The sequence below is a fragment of the Malaclemys terrapin genome, chromosome 12, assembly GCF_027887155.1.
Source record: "Malaclemys terrapin pileata isolate rMalTer1 chromosome 12, rMalTer1.hap1, whole genome shotgun sequence".
NCBI lineage: Eukaryota > Metazoa > Chordata > Testudines > Emydidae > Malaclemys > Malaclemys terrapin.
Window position 1 is genome coordinate 43,975,556 of NC_071516.1, and position 18,183 is coordinate 43,993,738.

Below are 18,183 nucleotides of genomic sequence, written 5' to 3' on the forward strand. Positions count from 1 at the left end.
TTGAGTCAAGTTTGAGCTATCCTGTGGTTAGAGGTGAGCATCCAATCCCAGATTGCTACTACATTGTGTTAGTATATAGGCTTGTTTGTCAGCCTGAGATAGAATTTTGGGTTTGACTTTTTTGATACTCTTATATCTTATACTAATATAGGTGAACAAAGGGATCCTTACTAATATGTGTAAACAGTGAACAAAGACACTGTGTGTTGCATTTCCCACAACCAGATGGGGCTTTTAGTACAATGAGAAAAGATAAGGGATAGAGCTAAAGTATTACAGGGTATGGGGGAGTGTAGTATATGAGCATATACTGGAAGGCTACCTATCTCCTCTTTCAAGCCAATGTCAAGCAACCAGTCGGGAGGAGCAAGGGGCCATTCTCCAAATCTACATGGGATCTGCTGGCAGGAGCTTTGAGTTTTGTAGTGGATAAAAGGATGGCCTGTGACCAAAGGGTTGATCTGATCCTCAGTTGTATAAGCAGGAGAATCTCAAGTGGGAGAAGGGCGAATATAATCTGTATTTGACACCGCTGCAACTGCTAATTGTCCAGTTTTGGTGTCCACAATTCAAGAAGGATGCGGAGAAATTGAAGTGGGTTCAGAGGGAGCCAAGAGAATGATTAAAGATTAGAAAATCTGCCTTAGGCCTGACTTATACTTAAAGTTTAGATTGACACAGATACATTGCTCAGGGGTGGAAAAGTACTTCCCATTGCAGCAAGCTGCATCTACACTACCGGGTCAGCACGGCATAGCTACGGTGCCACAGCTGTGCCTCGGTAGTTCCCGTTGTGTAGACAAGGCCGTAGAGTGCAAGACTGCAGGAGCTCAATTGATTTAGCTTAACAGAGAGAAGGTGAAAGGGTGACTCAATCACAGTCTATAAGGACCTCCACAGGGAACAGAAATTTTCTTTAAGACTCATAGACTTTAAGGTCAGAAGGGACCATTATGATCATCTAGTCTGACCTCCTGCACAATGCAGGCCACAGAATCTCACCCGCCCACTCCTGTAACAAACCTCTAACCTATGCCTGAGTTATTGAAGTCCTCAAATCGTGGTTTAAAGACCTCAAGGTGCAGAGAATCCTCCAGCAAGTGACCCATGCCCCACGTTGCAGAGGAAGGCGAAAAATCTCCAGGGCCTCTGCCAATCTGCCCTGGAGGAAAATTGTTTCCCGACCCCAAATATGGCAATCAGTTAAACCCTGAGCATGTGAGCAAGACTCACCAGCCAGCACTCAGGAGAGAATTCTCTGTAGTAACTCAGATCCCACCCCATCTAACATCCCACCACAGACCATTGGGCATATTTACCTGCTAATAATAAAAGATCAATTAATTGCCCAAATTAGGCTATCCCATCATACCAGCCCCTCCATAAACTTATCAAGCTTAGTCTTGAAGCCAGATATGTCTTTTGCCCCCACTACTCCCCTTGGAAGGCTGTTCCAGAACTTCACTCCTCTAATGGTTAGAAACCTTTGTCTAATTTCAAGTCTAAACTTCCTAATATCCAGTTTATATCCATTTCTTCTTGTGTCCACATTGGTACTAAGCTTAAATAATTCCTCTCCCTCCCTGATATTTATCCCTCTATATTTATAAAGAGCAATCATATCTCCCCTCAGCTGACAGTCTGGAAGATCTGCTCTAGGAATTATCTAGCAGACCAAAGTGTTACAAGATCCAATGACTAAAGGTTAAAACTAGACAAATTCAAGCTGGAAAAGGGTGTAAATTTTAACTGTAAAGGTAACTATCCATTGGTACAGCTGACCTAGGGCTGGGGTGGCTTCTCCATCATTGACAACTTTTAAATCAAGATTGGATGTTTCTTTAAAAGGTCTCCTCTAATTCAAACAGACATTGATTCAGGGAAGTCCCAAGACCTATGTTATACAGCAGGACAGATTATCACAATGGTCCCTTCTTGTCTTAAAATCTGTGCATCTGTGAATAAGGGGGGAGCGAGGCATTGGCTGGCATACCAGACTGGCTGAGAGGCCATGGTTGCAGGGGGCAACCTGTCTCATCTAGCCCCACTGCTTGCAGGTGTTCCTGGGTTAAGTGAAACATGCTTAAACTGGCAAGGAAAGGCTACATTTAATTAAGACAATATGCATCTTCTTACTAAGGCTTGGTCTACACTAAACCCCCAAATCGAACTAAGGTACTCAACTTCAGCTACGTGAATAACGTAGCTGAAGTCGACGTACCTTAGTTCGAACTTACCGCGGTCCAGACCCGGCAGGCAGGCTCCCCCGTCAACTCCGCGTACTCCTCGCGGCGAGCAGGATTACCGGAGTCGACGGGGAGCACTTCTGAGTTTGATTTATCGCGTCCAGACAAGACGCGATAAATCGAACCCAGAAGTTCGATTGCCTGCCGCCGAACCAGCGCGGTAAGTATAGACAAACCCTAAGACAATATGATTTAGTTGGGGTTTGGTCCTGTTTGAGCAGGGGGTTGGAATATATGACCTCCTGAGGTCCCGTCCAACCCTGATATTCTATGATTCTATAATTCTAGTCTTCGTTCCATCTATATGGGCTTGGCTCTTTGAGTTCTTCTTCTCCATTCCAGTCTGTCTTGTCCCAGTTCCTTGGAAACTCAGCTAATCAGATCCTTTTCTATAACATTTATACATATAGTTTTGGGTCTTGCCCTCCACTTCTAAATTTGACACTCTATTTTATCCTACATATTCTTCCAATCTTCTCTTCACACTTCCAAACCACCTACGCCGGGATTCCCTCAGCCTTTGAATAATCAGTACCACCTTTGCACTTCCAAGCATGGTCCATCCTTGTGACTTCAAGCATCCATCTTAATATTTTCATTTTTGTTGTATTCTTGCCAGCAAGTTAAAAAAGTATGGATTGGATGAATTGACTATAAGGGGAATAGAAAGCTGGCTATATGGTTGGGCTTAACAGGTAGTGATCAACGGCTCAATGTCTAGTTGGCAGATGGTATTAAGCAGAGTGCCCCAGGGATCCGTCCTGTGGTTGGTTTTGTTCAACATCTTCATTAATGATCTGGATGATGGGATGGATTTCACCCTCAGCAAATTCATGGATGACATGAAGCTGGGGGGAGAGGTAGATACGATGGAGGGTAGGGATAGGGTCCAGAGGGACCTAGACAAATTAGAGGATTGGACCAAAAGAAATCTGATGAGGTTCAACAAGGACAAATGCAGAGTTCTGCATTTAGGAAGGAAGAATCCGATGCACTGCTACGGACTAGGGACCGAGTGGCTAGGCAGCAGTTCTGCTGAAAAGGACCTAGGGGTTACAGTGGGCAAGAACAGGATATGAGTCAACAGCGTAACCTTGTTGACAAGAAAGATAATGGCATATTGGGCTGCATTAGTAGGAGCATTGGCAGCAGATAGAGGGAAGTGATTATTTCCTTCTATTTGACACTGGTGAGGCCCCATCTGGAGTATTGTGTCCAGTTTTGGGCCCCCCACTACAGAAAGCATGTGGACAAATTGGAGAGAGTCCATCAGAGGGCAATTAAAATTATTAGGGGGCTGGGGCACATGAGTTATGGGGAGAGGGTGAGGTAACTGGGCTTATTTGGTCTGCACAAGAGAAGAGTGAGGGGGGATTTGATAGCAGCCTTCAACTACCTGAAGGGGGGTTCCAAAGAGGATGGAGCTAGGCTGTTCTCAGTGGTGGCAGATGACTGAACAAAGAGCAATGGTCTCAAGTTGCAGTGGGGGAGGTCTAGGTTGGATATTAGGGAAAACTATTTCACTAGGAGGGTGGTGAAGCACTGGAATGGGTTACCTAGGGAGGTGGTGGAATCTCCACCCTTAGAAGTTTTTAAGGCCCAACTTGACAAAGCCCTAACTGGGATGATTTAGTTGTGCTTGGTCCTGCTTTGAGCAGGGGGTTGGACTAGATGACCTCCTGAGGTCTCTTCCAACCCTAATCTTCTATGATTCTATGATTCTATTAAAGATCTGCCCACCATTCAGAGCAATATGTATAGAAAGAATAGTAAAGATGGCAGGTGACCAGCTTGGCATAACAATGAAATCCTTGCTGATCTTAAACACACAAAAAAAGCTTACAAGAAATGGAAGATTGGACAAATGACCAGGGAGGAGTATCAAAATATGCTCAGGCATTCAGGAGTGAAATCAGGAAGGCCAAATCACACTTGGAGTTGCAGCTAGCAAGGGATGTTAAGAGTAACAAGAAGGGTTTCTACAGGTATGTTAGCAACAAGAAGAAGGTCAGGGAAAGTGTGGGCGCCTTACTGAATGGGGGAGGCAACCTAGTGACAGAGAATGTTGAAAAATCTAATGTACTCAATGCTTTTTTTTGCCTCTGTCTTCACGAACAAGTTCAGCTCCCAGACTACTGCACAGTATGGGGAGGAGGTGACCAGTCCTCTGTGGAGAAAGAAATGGTTCAGGACTATTTAGAAAAGCTGGACAAGCACAAATCCATGGGGCCAGATGCGCTGCAACTGAGGGTGCTAAAGGAGTTGGCGGATGTGATTGCAGAGCCATTGGCCATTATCTTTGAAAACTCATGGCAAACGTGGGAGGTCCAGGATGACTGGAAAAAGGCTAATGTAGTGTCCATCTTTTAAAAAGAGAAGAAGGAGGATCCGGGGAACTACAGGCCTAACCTCAGTCCCTGGAAAAATCATGGAGCAGGTCCTCAAGGAATCAATTTTGAAGCACTTAGAGGAGAGGAAAGTGATCAGGAACAGTCAGCATGGATTCACCAAGGGCAAGTCATTCCTGACTAACCTAATTGCCTTCTATGAGGAGATAACTGGTTCTGTGGATGAGGGGAAAGCTGTGGACGTGTTATTCCTTGACTTTAGCAAAGCTTTTGATACGGTCTCCCACAGTATTCTTGCCAGCAAGTTAAAGAAGTATGGGCTGGATGAATGGACCATAAGGTGGATAGAAAGCTGGCTAGATCATCGGGCTCAATGGGTAGTGATCAATGGCTCCATGTCTAGTTGGCAGCCGGTATGAAGTGGAGTGCCCCAAGGGTCGGTCCTGGGGCCAGTTTTATTCAATATCTTCATTAATGATCTGGAACATGGCATGGATTGCACCCTCAGCAAGTTTGCAGATGACACTAAACTGGGAGGAGTGGTAGATATGCTGGAGAGTAGGGATAGGATACAGAGGGACCTAGACAAATTAGAGGATTGGGCCAAAAGAAATCTGATGAAGTTCAACAAGGACAAGTGCAGAGTTCTGCACTTAGGACGGAAGAATCCCATGCAGCAGCAGATAGAGGGAAGTGATTATTCCCCTCTATTCAGCATTGGTGAGGCCTCATCTGGAGTACTGTGTCCAGTTTTGGGCCCCACACTACAAGAAAGATGTGGAAAAATTAGAAAGAGTCCAACAGAGGACAACAAAAATGATTAGGGGGCCGGAGTACATGACTTATGACTCGAGGCTGAGAGAACTGGGATTATTGTGTCTGCAGAAGAGAAGAATGAGGGGGGATTTGATAGCTGCTTTCAACTACCTGAAAGGGGGTTCCAAAGAGGATGGATCTAAACTGTTCCCAGTGGTACCAGATGACAGAACAAGGAGTAATGGTCTCAAGTTGCAGTGCGGGAGGTTTAGTTTGGAGATTAGGAAAAACTATTTCACTAGGAGGGTGGTGAAGCACTGGAATGGGTTACCCAGGGAGGTGGTGGAATCTCCTTCCTTAGAGGTTTTTAAGTCAGGCTTGACAAAACCCTGGGATGATTTATTTGGGGATTGGTCCCGCTTTGAGCAGGGGGTTGGACTAGATGACCCCCTGACGTCCCTTCCAACCCTGATAGTCTATGATTCTATGATATGAAAGTATAAGCCTTATTACTGTCTTGTGGATGTTGCTTTTCAATTTGATAGGCGTTCTCCTATTCATTGTTGAGTTCATCATTATTCTGTATGATCAAACATTTCTGTACCTTTGATAATGGCTGACTGGCTCCCCTTGTGTTCTGACAGGGTATCGCTGAATCTACAGACCATATACTCTGTTTTATTTCAGCTGGTTTTCATGTTGTTCCTTAAAACAATATGCCCCTAGGCTTTTATTGCTTGAATCACATTTCTATGTACCAATCAATCATACCAGCCTGAGTAAACGCAACGTCATGCTGATCGCAAGTTCCCAGAGAGGATTCCATAGCAGGGCCAAATCCAGCTGGTAAACATGGCTGGTGAAACAAGGGGTGCTGTAAACCTGGTGACCCGGTCTAAATGGGGGTAACCCACGGGGTTCCACTCTGAGAGGAGTTCAGGTGTAGGCCTGTCTCTTGGGGAGGAGAGCATGGTCTGAGGCACAGAGCACCCCTGAGCTATACCATCGTCCCATAGCAACACCAGGCAGTATTAATATCAGCCTTTAACAGCGGGAGATCTTGAAACTGGAGCTAAGCAAATAACTCATTTTCTGGTTTACTGGCAGGGCCAAAAACTATCAGGAAAAATAAATCATTTTGGATGCACCTGAATCAACAATTATGAAAATTTTCAGTTAATCAAAAGAAATTCCCTTTACGGTCAAATGAGACATGACTAGGAAGTGCCACTGTGAATGAGCATGAATAGTCATTGGGCCCAGGACCCCAAGGGAGGGTGGTTCTATAGCTTGTGGTTAAGGCCCTCAGCTAGGAACTAGAAGGCCCAAGTTCAAATCCCTTCTCTTTCCCCATCAATGTTGTTGAAGGAATCATAGGACTGGAAGACATTTTGAGAGGTCATCTAGTCAAGTTCTCTGCACTCATGGCAGGACTAAGTATGATCTAGACCATCCCTGACAGGTGTTTGTCCAATCTGCTCTTAAAAATCTCCAATGATGGAGATTCCACAACTTCCCTAGGAAATTTATTTCAGCTCTTAACCACCCTGACAGTTAGGAAGTTTTTTCTAATATCTAACCTAAACCTCCCTTGCTGCAATTTAAGCCCATTGCTTCTTGTCCTATCCTCTGAGTTTAAGAAGAACATTTTTTCTCCCTCCTCATTGTAACAACCTTTTATGTACTTGAAAGTTGAATTTGATACATTTTGATGGGAAGTTTTGGTTTCAACAACACATTTCACTGAAAAATTCCCAACTCGGACTATGGTGGACAACTTGTTGGGTACCTAATTTGCTTAGTATGCTGTGAAAATCACAGCCTGAATATATGACATATTCATGTTAGAGAGTGGATTCTCAGCTGTGGACTGTGCATAATTTAATCACACTTTCAGCTTCTCCGACTCACACAATGAAAAGTGTTTTTAGCCATTATTAGTATTGTCATAATACTAATACATTGTCCACTCAGATATTTTTGTATTTTAGAACTTGGTCATAATGTGAAATAACCATAGAGATAGATTCATAGATCTGCTAGATTCATAGATCTGAAGGACAGAAAGGACAGTTAGATATAGCCACACCTAACCTGACCACCACGCCTAGACTTGTGGTGTCAAACACTTCTCAGAAATGGCCCCCCAACACTTGGACAAAATTTGTCCTGGTTTAGTATGTCAGGAGCTGAAATATGAGGCTACACAAACCAAAGCTGTATGTGAGTCTAGATAGCCATCCAGTACTCAGACCCTTGACCATCATAATGAGTCCCTTGTCTGAGCTGAGAGAGGATGACAGGTTGTTAAACCTGCTGAGAAAAGCCTATCAATACTTTTTTTGTAAGCTGAGTCAAAATGCAAGCTCTATTATTGAACCTTCAGCTTCAGTGTCCCCACCTGTATGGCACAATAGGATGGAGTAAAATTTAAATATGTTTTGCCTGATCAAATTCAAGAACTATTTCTCTCTTCTTCTTTTTCCCTCCTAGACACATGCCATGGCAAACAGAGAACGGGAAAATGAAACAGCTGTCACACAGTTCATCTTCCTATGGTTCAGGAATATCCCACAACTGCAGATCCTTCTCTTCCTGCTGTTTTTCATGATATACATTGTGACCATTGCCGGGAACATCCTCATTGTGGTGATAGTTGTGGCTGATCAGCACCTTCACACCCCCATGTACTTCTTCCTGGGGAACTTGTCTTGCTTGGAGACCTGCTACACCTCCACCATCCTGCCCAGGGTACTGGCCAGTCTCCTGACTGGAGACAGAACCATTTCTGTCAGTGGCTGTATTGCGCAATTTTATTTTGCCAGTTTCTTTGCAGCTACTGAGTGCTACCTCCTAGCAATGATGTCTTACGATCGGTATTTAGCAATATGCAAACCTCTGCACTATGCAACGCTTATGAATGGCAGATTGTGCCGCCAGCTAGCAGCTGGGTCATGGATAAATGGATGTCTGGCTATTGCCATCATAACATGCCTTATGTTACAACTAAATTTCTGTGGTCCCAATGAAATTGATCATTTCTTCTGTGAATCCACACAAATAATCAATCTCTGCTGTTCTGACACCTACCTGATAGAGCTTGTCATTACAATCCTGGTTGTTCTATTCACCCTGCCTCCATTCGCATTAACTGTGGTGTCCTACGTTTGTATCATCTCCACTATCCTGACCATCCCTTCCACCACCGGGAGGCAGAAGACATTTTCTACCTGCTCTTCGCACCTTATTGTGGTGACAATGTTCTATGGGACACTAATGATCGTGTATCTGCTGCCCAAAACCAACATGCTCAGAGACCTCAACAAAGTGTTCTCTGTCTTCTATACAATCCTGACCCCTATGACCAATCCCTTTATATACAGCCTGAGGAACAAAAAGGTGAAGGAGGCGCTGAGAAAAATTGTCTGTAAATGTTCAGATTTTACAAGAATTCCCAACTGATTTTTTTTAAGACTGAAAGGTGATGAGCGGAGCTGATGCACTGTTTAATACCCAAGATCTGTGCAGTGCTTATTTCTTGGTAGGTCTTTGGTAGTGTGAGCTTATAACACGCGAGGAGGGGCAAAGATTTGATAGTGTAATATCCATCAATACTAAAAACTAAAATTAAAAAAATAAACTGTGTTTTACTTATTGATCATGGGAAGGCATATTTTAGCTAAATCCCTGCACCCAGCCAAAGTGAGAAAATAAAGTAAAATAAGAGTTTAGTCTTGAATTCTCAAATGATTCTAAGGGAGTTATGAGGCATTGCACAATAATATATGCTATGAAATTCATAGACTTATTTGCACCTATCTGGCACCTCCTGGCTACCAACCCAATATTCCTTAATCTAGGTCAAAGGGATGGTTGGTTGCTGAGGTAGGGAAGTATTTCAAATTTACTATCCCAATTTACAGCAGGACAGTTGCCACAGAAAATCTGTGGTTGAGCCAGTAATTGTAATCAAATCCCCAATGCTCATGACCAGTGACTTATATACTAGACAGTTCTTCCACCTTTCATGATTATGCCACCCTGAATTTATTCTTTAAACTCTTATGCCTTCTACCACTCAAAATATACTGAACTTGCAAACAGAAGGTAAGGATTAAAAAATAGGTTTTTATTTAGAAGTTAGGAATTGCAGAAAAGTGATAAGGGAAGCAAATGGACTGAAGATGAAATCTCTGGCCAGCAGAGTTCAAAACAATAAGAAGGATTTTTTAAATATATCAGGGACAAAAATAATTCTGACAATGATATGCGTTCATTATTGGATGGAAATGGTAGAATTATCAATAATTATGCAGAAAAGGCAGAAGTGTTCAATAAATATTTCTGTTCTGTATTTGGGAAAAAGCTGATGGTATGGTCTCATCATATGGTGATATATATACAGCTCTTTCCATTCTTCTAGTATCTCTGGAGGATGTTAAAGAGATGCTACTAAAGTTAGACATTTTTATACCAGCAGGTCCAAATAACTTGCATCCAAAATTTTTAAAAGATCTGGGTAATTTTCAATAAGTCTTGGAGCACTGGGGAAATTCCAGAGGTCTGGAAGAAAAAGTAATGCAGATTTTTTAAAAAGGTAAATGGGACTTCAGTAATTGTAGGCCTGTTGGCCTGAGATCGATCCTGGGGAAGACAATGAAGTGACTGATATGGGACTGTATTAATAAAGAATTAAATGAGGCTATTGTAATTAATGCCAGTCAACATGGCTTATGGAAAATAGATCCTGTTAATCTAACTTATTATCTTTTTTTAATAAGATTACAAATTTGGTTGATAGAGGTAATAGTGTTAATGTAATATACTTAGATTTCTGTAAGGCATTTGACTGTGTCGCACAACATTTTGATTAAGAAACTAGAATGATATAAAATTAACATGGCACACATTGAATGGATTAAAAACTGTCAACAGATAAGTCTCAAATTGTAATTGTAAATGGGGAATCACCGTTGTGTGGGTTTGTTTCTGCAGAGATTCTGGAGGGATAGGGTCTTGGCCTTATACTATTTAACTATCAATAACCTGGAAGGAAACTTAAAATCATCACTGATAAAGTTTGCAGATGATCCAAAAATTTAGGGAGTGGTAAATAATGAAGAGGGCAGGTCACTGATTCAGATCAAACTGGATTGCTTGGTAAAGCAGGCACAAGCAAACAATTTGTGTTTTAATATGGCTAACATCAAATGTATCCATCTAGGAACAAAGAATGCAGACCATACTTACAGGATGGGGGACTCTATCCTGGGAAGCAGTGACTCTGAAAAACATTTTGGGGATCATGTTGGATAATTAGTTGAATTTGAGCTCCCAGTAGCACACCGTGGCCAAAAGAGCTATTGCGATCCTGGGATGCATAAACAGGGGAATCTCAAGTAGGAGCAGAAAGGTTATTTTACCTCTAAATTTGGCACTGGTGCAACCCACTGCTGGAATCCTGTGTCCAGGTCTGGTGCTCAATATTCAAGAAATATGATGATAAACTGGACATGGCTCAGAGAAAAGTCATGATAATAAAAAGATTAGAAAACATGACTTATAATGCTAGCCTGAAGGAGCTCAATCTATTTAGCTTAACAAAAAGAAGATTAAGGGATGACTTGATCACATTCTATAAGTATCTACATGGGGAACAAATATGTAATAATGGGCTCTTTGGTCTAGCAGAGAAAGGTCTAACATGAACCAATGGCTGGAAGTTGAAATAAGAAAAATTCAGACTGGAAATACGGCATATATATTTTAACAGTGAGAGAAATTAACCATTGGAACAATTTACCAACGTTGTGGTGGATTCTCCATCACTGACCATTTTTAACTCAAGTTTGGATGTTTTTGTAGAAAATTTGCTCTAGGAATTATTTTGGGGGAATTCTATGGCCTGTGTGTACAGGAGGTCAGACTAGATGATCACTATGGTCCCTGCTGGCCTTGGAATATATTAATGTATTCACTGTAATAGCCACTGGATGGCAAAAAGGCAACTGATGACAAAATGACCATATAATGACTACCAGATGGCAGCAGAGGAGAAAGGATGTGGAAAAGGTTGTTATGCTGTATAATAGGCACTAGCGGATGAGGAGTGGGAATGGGGTAGTTATACTGTATAATGGGCACTAGGGGCAGCAGAGGGTGGGGGTGGGGAAGGGGCGGCTATACTTTATAATGGGCACTAGGGGCAGCAGAGGGTGGGGGTGGGGAAGGGGAGGCTATACTGTATAATGGGCACTAGGGGCAGCAGTGGGTGGGGATGGGAAAGGGGTGGCTATACTGTATAATGGGCACTAGGGGCAGCAGTGGGTGGGGATGGGAAAGGGGTGGCTATACTGTATAATGGGCACTAGGGGCAGCAGTGGGTGGGGATGGGAAAGGGGTGGCTTATTGTACCAGCTCCCTCCGTTTGAACTGCTCTGTGCAACTGGCATCAAAAGAGCAGCTTGTTCCCGGCAGTGTCACCTCCTGAGTCCCTTCTCAGTGACTATTTGGCTAACTGCATTTGGTGGTGGTGCCAGGTTGAGGGGAATCAAGATGGAACCTAATTTGATCAGCTGAATCACCAAAGTTTGGTGATGACCTACAAAGATACGGTAGGTGTCCCAACAAGGGTGCAGGGCATGGAATCCATTCCAAGAGGTGTTATTGTTAAATACAGAACAAAATTGAAATGTTAATAATCTCTTGTATGTGTACGTTGTTCACTACTCCCACAATAAACAAAACCGATGATGCTAAATTAAACTAATTTGGTGGGAATCATTCTAAGATAGTTACAAATAATAATTAGCACTGGACAACAGTTTTTGGAAGGAATGTTCTTTCCCCCCGGAAAATGGTATTTAATTGAAATCATGAGAAAATGTTGATTTCCATGAAATTTTGCTTTGGAAAAAAATGAAATGAAGCATTTTGATAAACACTCTGTTCAGATCATATCAGAATGACACATTTGAAGCTTTCATTTTGAAATGACTTTTCATTTTGGGACTTATTTTAATGCTAACGTTATGAATAGGACGTGTACATTGCATTATTGACAGCAGCAAGGATCAGCCACCTCACAGCTGAGTGCCTTAGCCCCCAGACTGTGAGATATGCTATTATACAGCTCCTTCAATCTCTGCTTTTGAAGATGTTCCACTTTGTATTGAATAAGTAGAGAGAATGGACTAGAGAGAGAGAAAGCAAGGTCAGCATATGAATGACTCTATAGCTTTGTGGTTTGAGTACCCATCCAGGATGCAGAAACCCCAGATCCAGTCCCTCTGCTCCAATGGATCTTTCATTATTTATCTAGAGTGGAACAGCTTCACCCTACAATATCCCATAGCCCACCGGTTAGAGTATTCATTTATGAGATGGCAGAGCCCCCATCAAATCCCTTCTGAACACAGGGTGGGCTTAAGCTGGGGGTCTCCTGTGTGAGTGCCATAACTATGCTAAAAGTTCTTCCCCCTCTACCCCAGATCATTGCAAAAAATACCTAGACTCCTAACTCCAAGAGAGGGTTCACAGCTGAGAATCCCAAGCAGAGGGAGGTGTCTGCCTGGATGTAGACACCGAACTTCCTGAGAGGGGCAGGGTTTAGTAAATACCCCTTGTCTTGACATCTCCCATTGGCTAACTTAGGCAGGTCCCAACCTAGTATGCTGGCTTTTGTGGATCTCCTTCTCAGGCCCCTGGCTCTCCCCACATAGGGTGCCTGGATGCCAAAGTGAGGGTTTGGGGACTCCACTAGTTAGCTAGGCATCTAAAAGTGAGGTGTTGCAACACCTAAGTCTGTTCGTGTATATGAACTCTCTCTCTCCAGGGTGTAACAGGACAAGGACCAGAAGATACTCTCACGGGAGGATGTGCTGAAAATAGAGCAGGTTGCAATTTCCCAAGAGAATATTTACTGTCACCCATGTTAGATTGTCCCTTTCCCATATCTGTGACTGTGGAATAGATAACATCTCTCAATAATTCCTCTTTTAGCTGTGCCTTTACACATTCTGGAATACCCCTTCCATGCCTGCTCCATAGTTGTCTCATAGCTGAACCGGATTTAGCTCTTTTAATCTTTCCTCCTACATCATTTGCCAACTCCCTGATAATCTTCGCGGCTCTTCTCCAGTTTGTCAACATATTCCTGATAGCAGAGTGTTTAGCAGTGAACCCAAAGGGGGAAATCCTAACGCCATTGAAATCAATAGCAAAACTTCCATTGACTTCAATGGGATCAGGCTATACCCATCATTAAAGGGGAAGTTGAAGCACCAGAGAAGAGAAGAGAAATCCTTGGGATTGAGGAGCTCCAGTATGGGATAAGATCAGTGGCGCCGGAACGCTTTTATAGTGGGGGTGCTAAAGTCCAGCAAAATTATCCCCAAACTTTTTACTTTGCCTCCCACCCCACCCCAGAGCTGAGTCTGGGAGCAAGGCCGTGTCTCCAGGAAGGGGGGATATGGATAGGGGTAAGGGGGCCAAGGCTGGGACCATGGCGGGGGGCAGGTGTGGGGCCAGTAGCAGAGCCCGGCGTGCGGGAGCAGCAGCCGGGACCCCGCATACACAGCTGGGAGTGGAGCCAGCATCCGGGACCCCACATACATGGCCAGGAGTGGGGCCGCAGCCCGGATTGCGGGGACTGGAAGCAGAACCCCGGGTGCGGGGCCAGCAGCTGGGACCCTGCATGCACAGCCGGGCGCAGGTCTGGCAGCTGGGACCCCACGTGCAGGGCCTGGAACGGAACCCTGGGGCGGGGCCAGCAGCTGGGACTCCGCATGCCTAGCTGACAGCCAGGACCCCCCATAAAACCTGGGGGGCTGCAGCACCCCCACACCCATTCTTCCTGCACCTCTGCATAAGATCCCAGCTGTTGTTTCTCCAGAACCATAGTGATACTATCTCCTTTGTGATCTGGGACCAATGGTTCTGGGATTGAGGAACCCATGGCTGAATAGATACCTAGGGATGTGGAATAATGATAAAAGAACCCTAATCTAACCTACTTTTAATGACTAGACCAAAAAAAACCACTTAATGGAAGGTATGTTAAATGAAATTGCATGACACTTCTCTGGAGGCTTTCTTTAACACTTCCATGTGTATTTATTCCACACAAATAACACAGTACTCTCTAAATGCTAATGGCCCAAAGGCAAAGAAACACAATAGAGTGAGACCTCGACAATTTGAAAACAATGAGCCATTCAAAACATGAAAATTAAACTTTTCATCATTTATAAGGACAGCATAAGGAATCCTTTCTAGGATGGCCACATTTTGCATGTTTCAATTTAATAACGATTCGTTATTGTCAAATAACAGGCTCAAATGAAATTATTTAAGCAAAGATTATCCATCAGAGATTAGCACCGTGCTATACAGAATAGAGATGCCAGCATTTTGCACTACCCAGCCCAATTTTCAAGCCCTCTGTCTTTTACACCATGTGAGACAAAGAAACTCCTAATTGCTGATGGAATTTCTTTTATGGTTCTCAGTTTAGCTGACCGGTGAGTGAATAGGAATCTCTAACCCGGTCATTATTACAAACATCTGTGACAACCCACAGTTCTCAATGAGTTAAAACATCTTTCAGTGGATCATTATTTCCTCCATGACAGAACCCATCTGCAATAACAAATATCCCTCATCAATCACCCAGTTTTCTTTATAACATACGTTTGTAAACACTTGCATTAGTTGAGGAATCTTTTCACTTGATGTTTACCTGTTCTGTTCATTCCCTCTGAAGCACCTGGCATTGGCCACTATTGGAAGACAGGATACTGAGCTAAATGGACCTGTGGTCTAACCCAGTATGGCCATTCTTATGTTCTGGACACCTGGACTATATTAGCAAAGTCAGGATAAAAAGCAAGGTTAAAGATTACACATATTCCATTAGTGAGTTGTTTTTCCTTCACCCGTTAGTGCCAATTGAATGATGTGTTGGGTTGCACAGGACCAGAGCTATGCTATCCCTGGTAGTCACCCAGGCCATCTCAAATGAAGATGCAGGGTTGAGTGCAGGTGTTGAGGACTTCTTGGTGGCTCTATCTTATTCTGCACCAGTGAACAGTGGAGCAGAGCTGACCAGGTGCAAGGCAAGGACCGGAGAGCAGGCTGCATTATAGCAAAGGGAAGCACAGCTAATCCTTCAGAAGAATTCAAGCTGTAGAACTGTTCCTCCAAGTTTTTCTAACTTGGCTGGGAGTTGGAAGTCACAACTACCCTCAGGCACATCCAGAAGTTCTGGATGAACTTTGGTGTATTAATTAAGTCCTCCCTGTAATCCAATGCATATCAAAGCACATTTCCATTTATTAATTAAGCACCTCCCTAATCTCCCATGCATCCCAAAGACTTTAGTGTATAAATTAAACCCCCTTCCAACCCTCCAGAACCATTATTTTCCCCACAGAGTGTCCTTCAAGACCTGTATGACCTGCTTGTTCCTCAAAGAGTAGATGAAGGGGTTGAGCATGGGAGTGATGACTGTGTTGAGGATGGCCACCCCTTTGGTGATGTCCAGTCCATCATGCTGCTTCGGACGGACATACATGAAGATGCAGCTGCCATAGAAGATGCTCAGGACGATGATGTGTGAGGAGCAGGTGGAGAAGGCCTTACGTCGCTCTTTGGCTGAGGGGATGCGGATGACAGTAATGACAATGTAGGAATAGGAGACTGCAGTGGTGGCCAGAGAACCCAGCAGGACAACAGCTGCTATCAGGAAGTCCATCGACTCCACCAAGTGTGTGTTGGAGCAGGAGAGGCTGATGAGGGGCCCCAGATCACAGAAGAAATGATTAAGGACGTTGGGGCCGCAGAAGGAGAGCCGGGAGATCATCACAATGGGGCCAATGATGAAGAAGAAGCCACCAAACCAGGAAGAAAGCACCATGAGGGTGCAGACCCTGCCGCTCATGATGGCCATGTAGTGCAGCGGGTAACAGATGGCCACGTAGCGGTCCACAGACATAGCTGCCAAGAGGAGGAACTCAGAGACTCCCAGGGAGAGGTAGAAGAAGGCCTGGGCAAGGCAGCCAGCGAAGGAGATGGTCTTGTCCTCTGAGAGGAAATTGGCCAGCATCTTGGGGACGATGATGCTGGTAAAGCAGATCTCAAGGAAGGAGAAGCTCCTGAGGAAGAAGTACATGGGGGTGTGGAGGCGGTGATCAGCCAAGGTGATGGCGATGATCACCACATTCCCGGCAAGCGTCAGGAGGTAAATCATCAGGTGCACCAGGAAGAGCAGGAAGCCCAGGTGATGCAGGTGAGGAAACCCCAGCAGGACAAATACTCTCACGGAGCTCTGGTTGGCCAGCACCATACCTTGTTGCCTTCCAGGAAAGAAGGGAGAGAGAGCCATCAACATCAGTTGGACTAAACTTTGAGATAGTACACAAGGGGAGAGGGGCTGGAATATGGGCCCTGGACACTGTGAGACTTTGATATCTCTGTGACTCAGTTTCTCCCCAATCTAAACAATTGGGATAATGGTAATTTACTTCCAGTTTCAAGGTTTGGGGGGGCAATATGGACCAATGAGGGGTTGTGTCACCACTTACCCTGCCACCTGGGTGCCTCACGATGCTTTGCTGCTGCAGCTCCCAGCCTGGGATGCTCACAACCAGCCTACCAGTATGCAGGCCACACCATGACCTTAGACAGCCCTGGTTCAGCAGCTCTGATACTGGCAGCCTGTCTAAAGCCCCCTCTGGCTTCCACGAGCCATGGTTACACCCAGCGAGGTGACTCCAGGCCTCAATTTTCCCAAAACCACGTGCCCTGAAATACCCAGCCCTCTCCTGAGCCTTTTGGAGAAATAATAAGGTGTGTTTGTTCCACTAAAGACACAAAAGCACATCACAGCTTATTAACATAACTGGGGTAAATGCACCCTTCTATTTAAGCATGGCACTGAGTTGGTTTATAGTAACAGTGAAACAAGTTCATTAACAAAGGAAGATGGGATTTTAAGTGAATTCAAGAATAAGAGGTAAAGTTAGAAAGGGTTATCAGGAAATAAAAGTGAAAACAGGCATCTAAATGTCTATAACTTAATCTAGCAAGGTACAGGCTGTGTTCAATATGGTTTCTCTCACAAATCATTCTTCTTTCCAGCCATGGCTGACATTCCCTCAGCCAGGACTTTCCAAAGACGTACAATGAGAATGTCTGTAAGATGATGAGTTAATATTTATATTTTTCCATAATTTTTAAAAAGTAGGTATTTCCACAGGAATGTCCAGGTCAGGTTCCATCATCTGGTATAATAATAATGTGCCATTGCTGTTGGATAGATAGATAGATAGATAGATAGATAGATAGATAGATAGATAGATAGATAGATAGATAGATAGATAGATGTGCATAGAGAGGTACAGAGACAGATTCCGTGATGGGACCATGCATGTTTTCACCACTTTCAGATGTCAACAGATAACTGAGGAAATAATCTGGCATCTACATTCCTAACAACAACAATCTAAATAAATAAAAGGGAAATCACAATGTAACATATGGAACATATTATTATTGATAATTTAGCTTTGAAGATATACACACTCTAAATGAGATATATTTTCCAAACACAAGTCCTACCTGCTAAAAAACCTATGATCTATTTCACACACACACCACAAACACACACAAATAAATAAATAAATAAAATGATCTATTTCACACACACACACACAAATAAATAAACTGATAACCTAGGAATCCTTGCTGGTGGGAGATTCATCTTCAGATATCACTCAGAAATAGGCATCTCACTAAAGCTCTTAACAAAATAAGCTGGGAATATTTTCAGTAGC

General features: G+C 43.7%; 2 protein-coding genes across 2 annotated transcripts; one reads left to right on the forward strand and one right to left on the reverse strand.

Moving 5' to 3' along the window:
• Nucleotides 1-7,852: 7,852 nt before the first annotated feature.
• On the forward strand, nucleotides 7,853-8,812 carry LOC128846111 (olfactory receptor 10A7-like). The gene has a single exon (XM_054045181.1). The coding sequence runs from the start codon at nucleotides 7,853-7,855 to the stop codon at nucleotides 8,810-8,812; it is 960 nt and encodes a 319-aa protein (XP_053901156.1).
• Nucleotides 8,813-15,767: 6,955 nt separating this feature from the next.
• Nucleotides 15,768-16,694, reverse strand: LOC128846112 (olfactory receptor 49-like). The gene has a single exon (XM_054045182.1). It carries the CDS (start codon nucleotides 16,692-16,694, stop codon nucleotides 15,768-15,770), a length of 927 nt encoding a protein of 308 aa, XP_053901157.1.
• Between the last annotated feature and the right edge of the window lie 1,489 nt (nucleotides 16,695-18,183).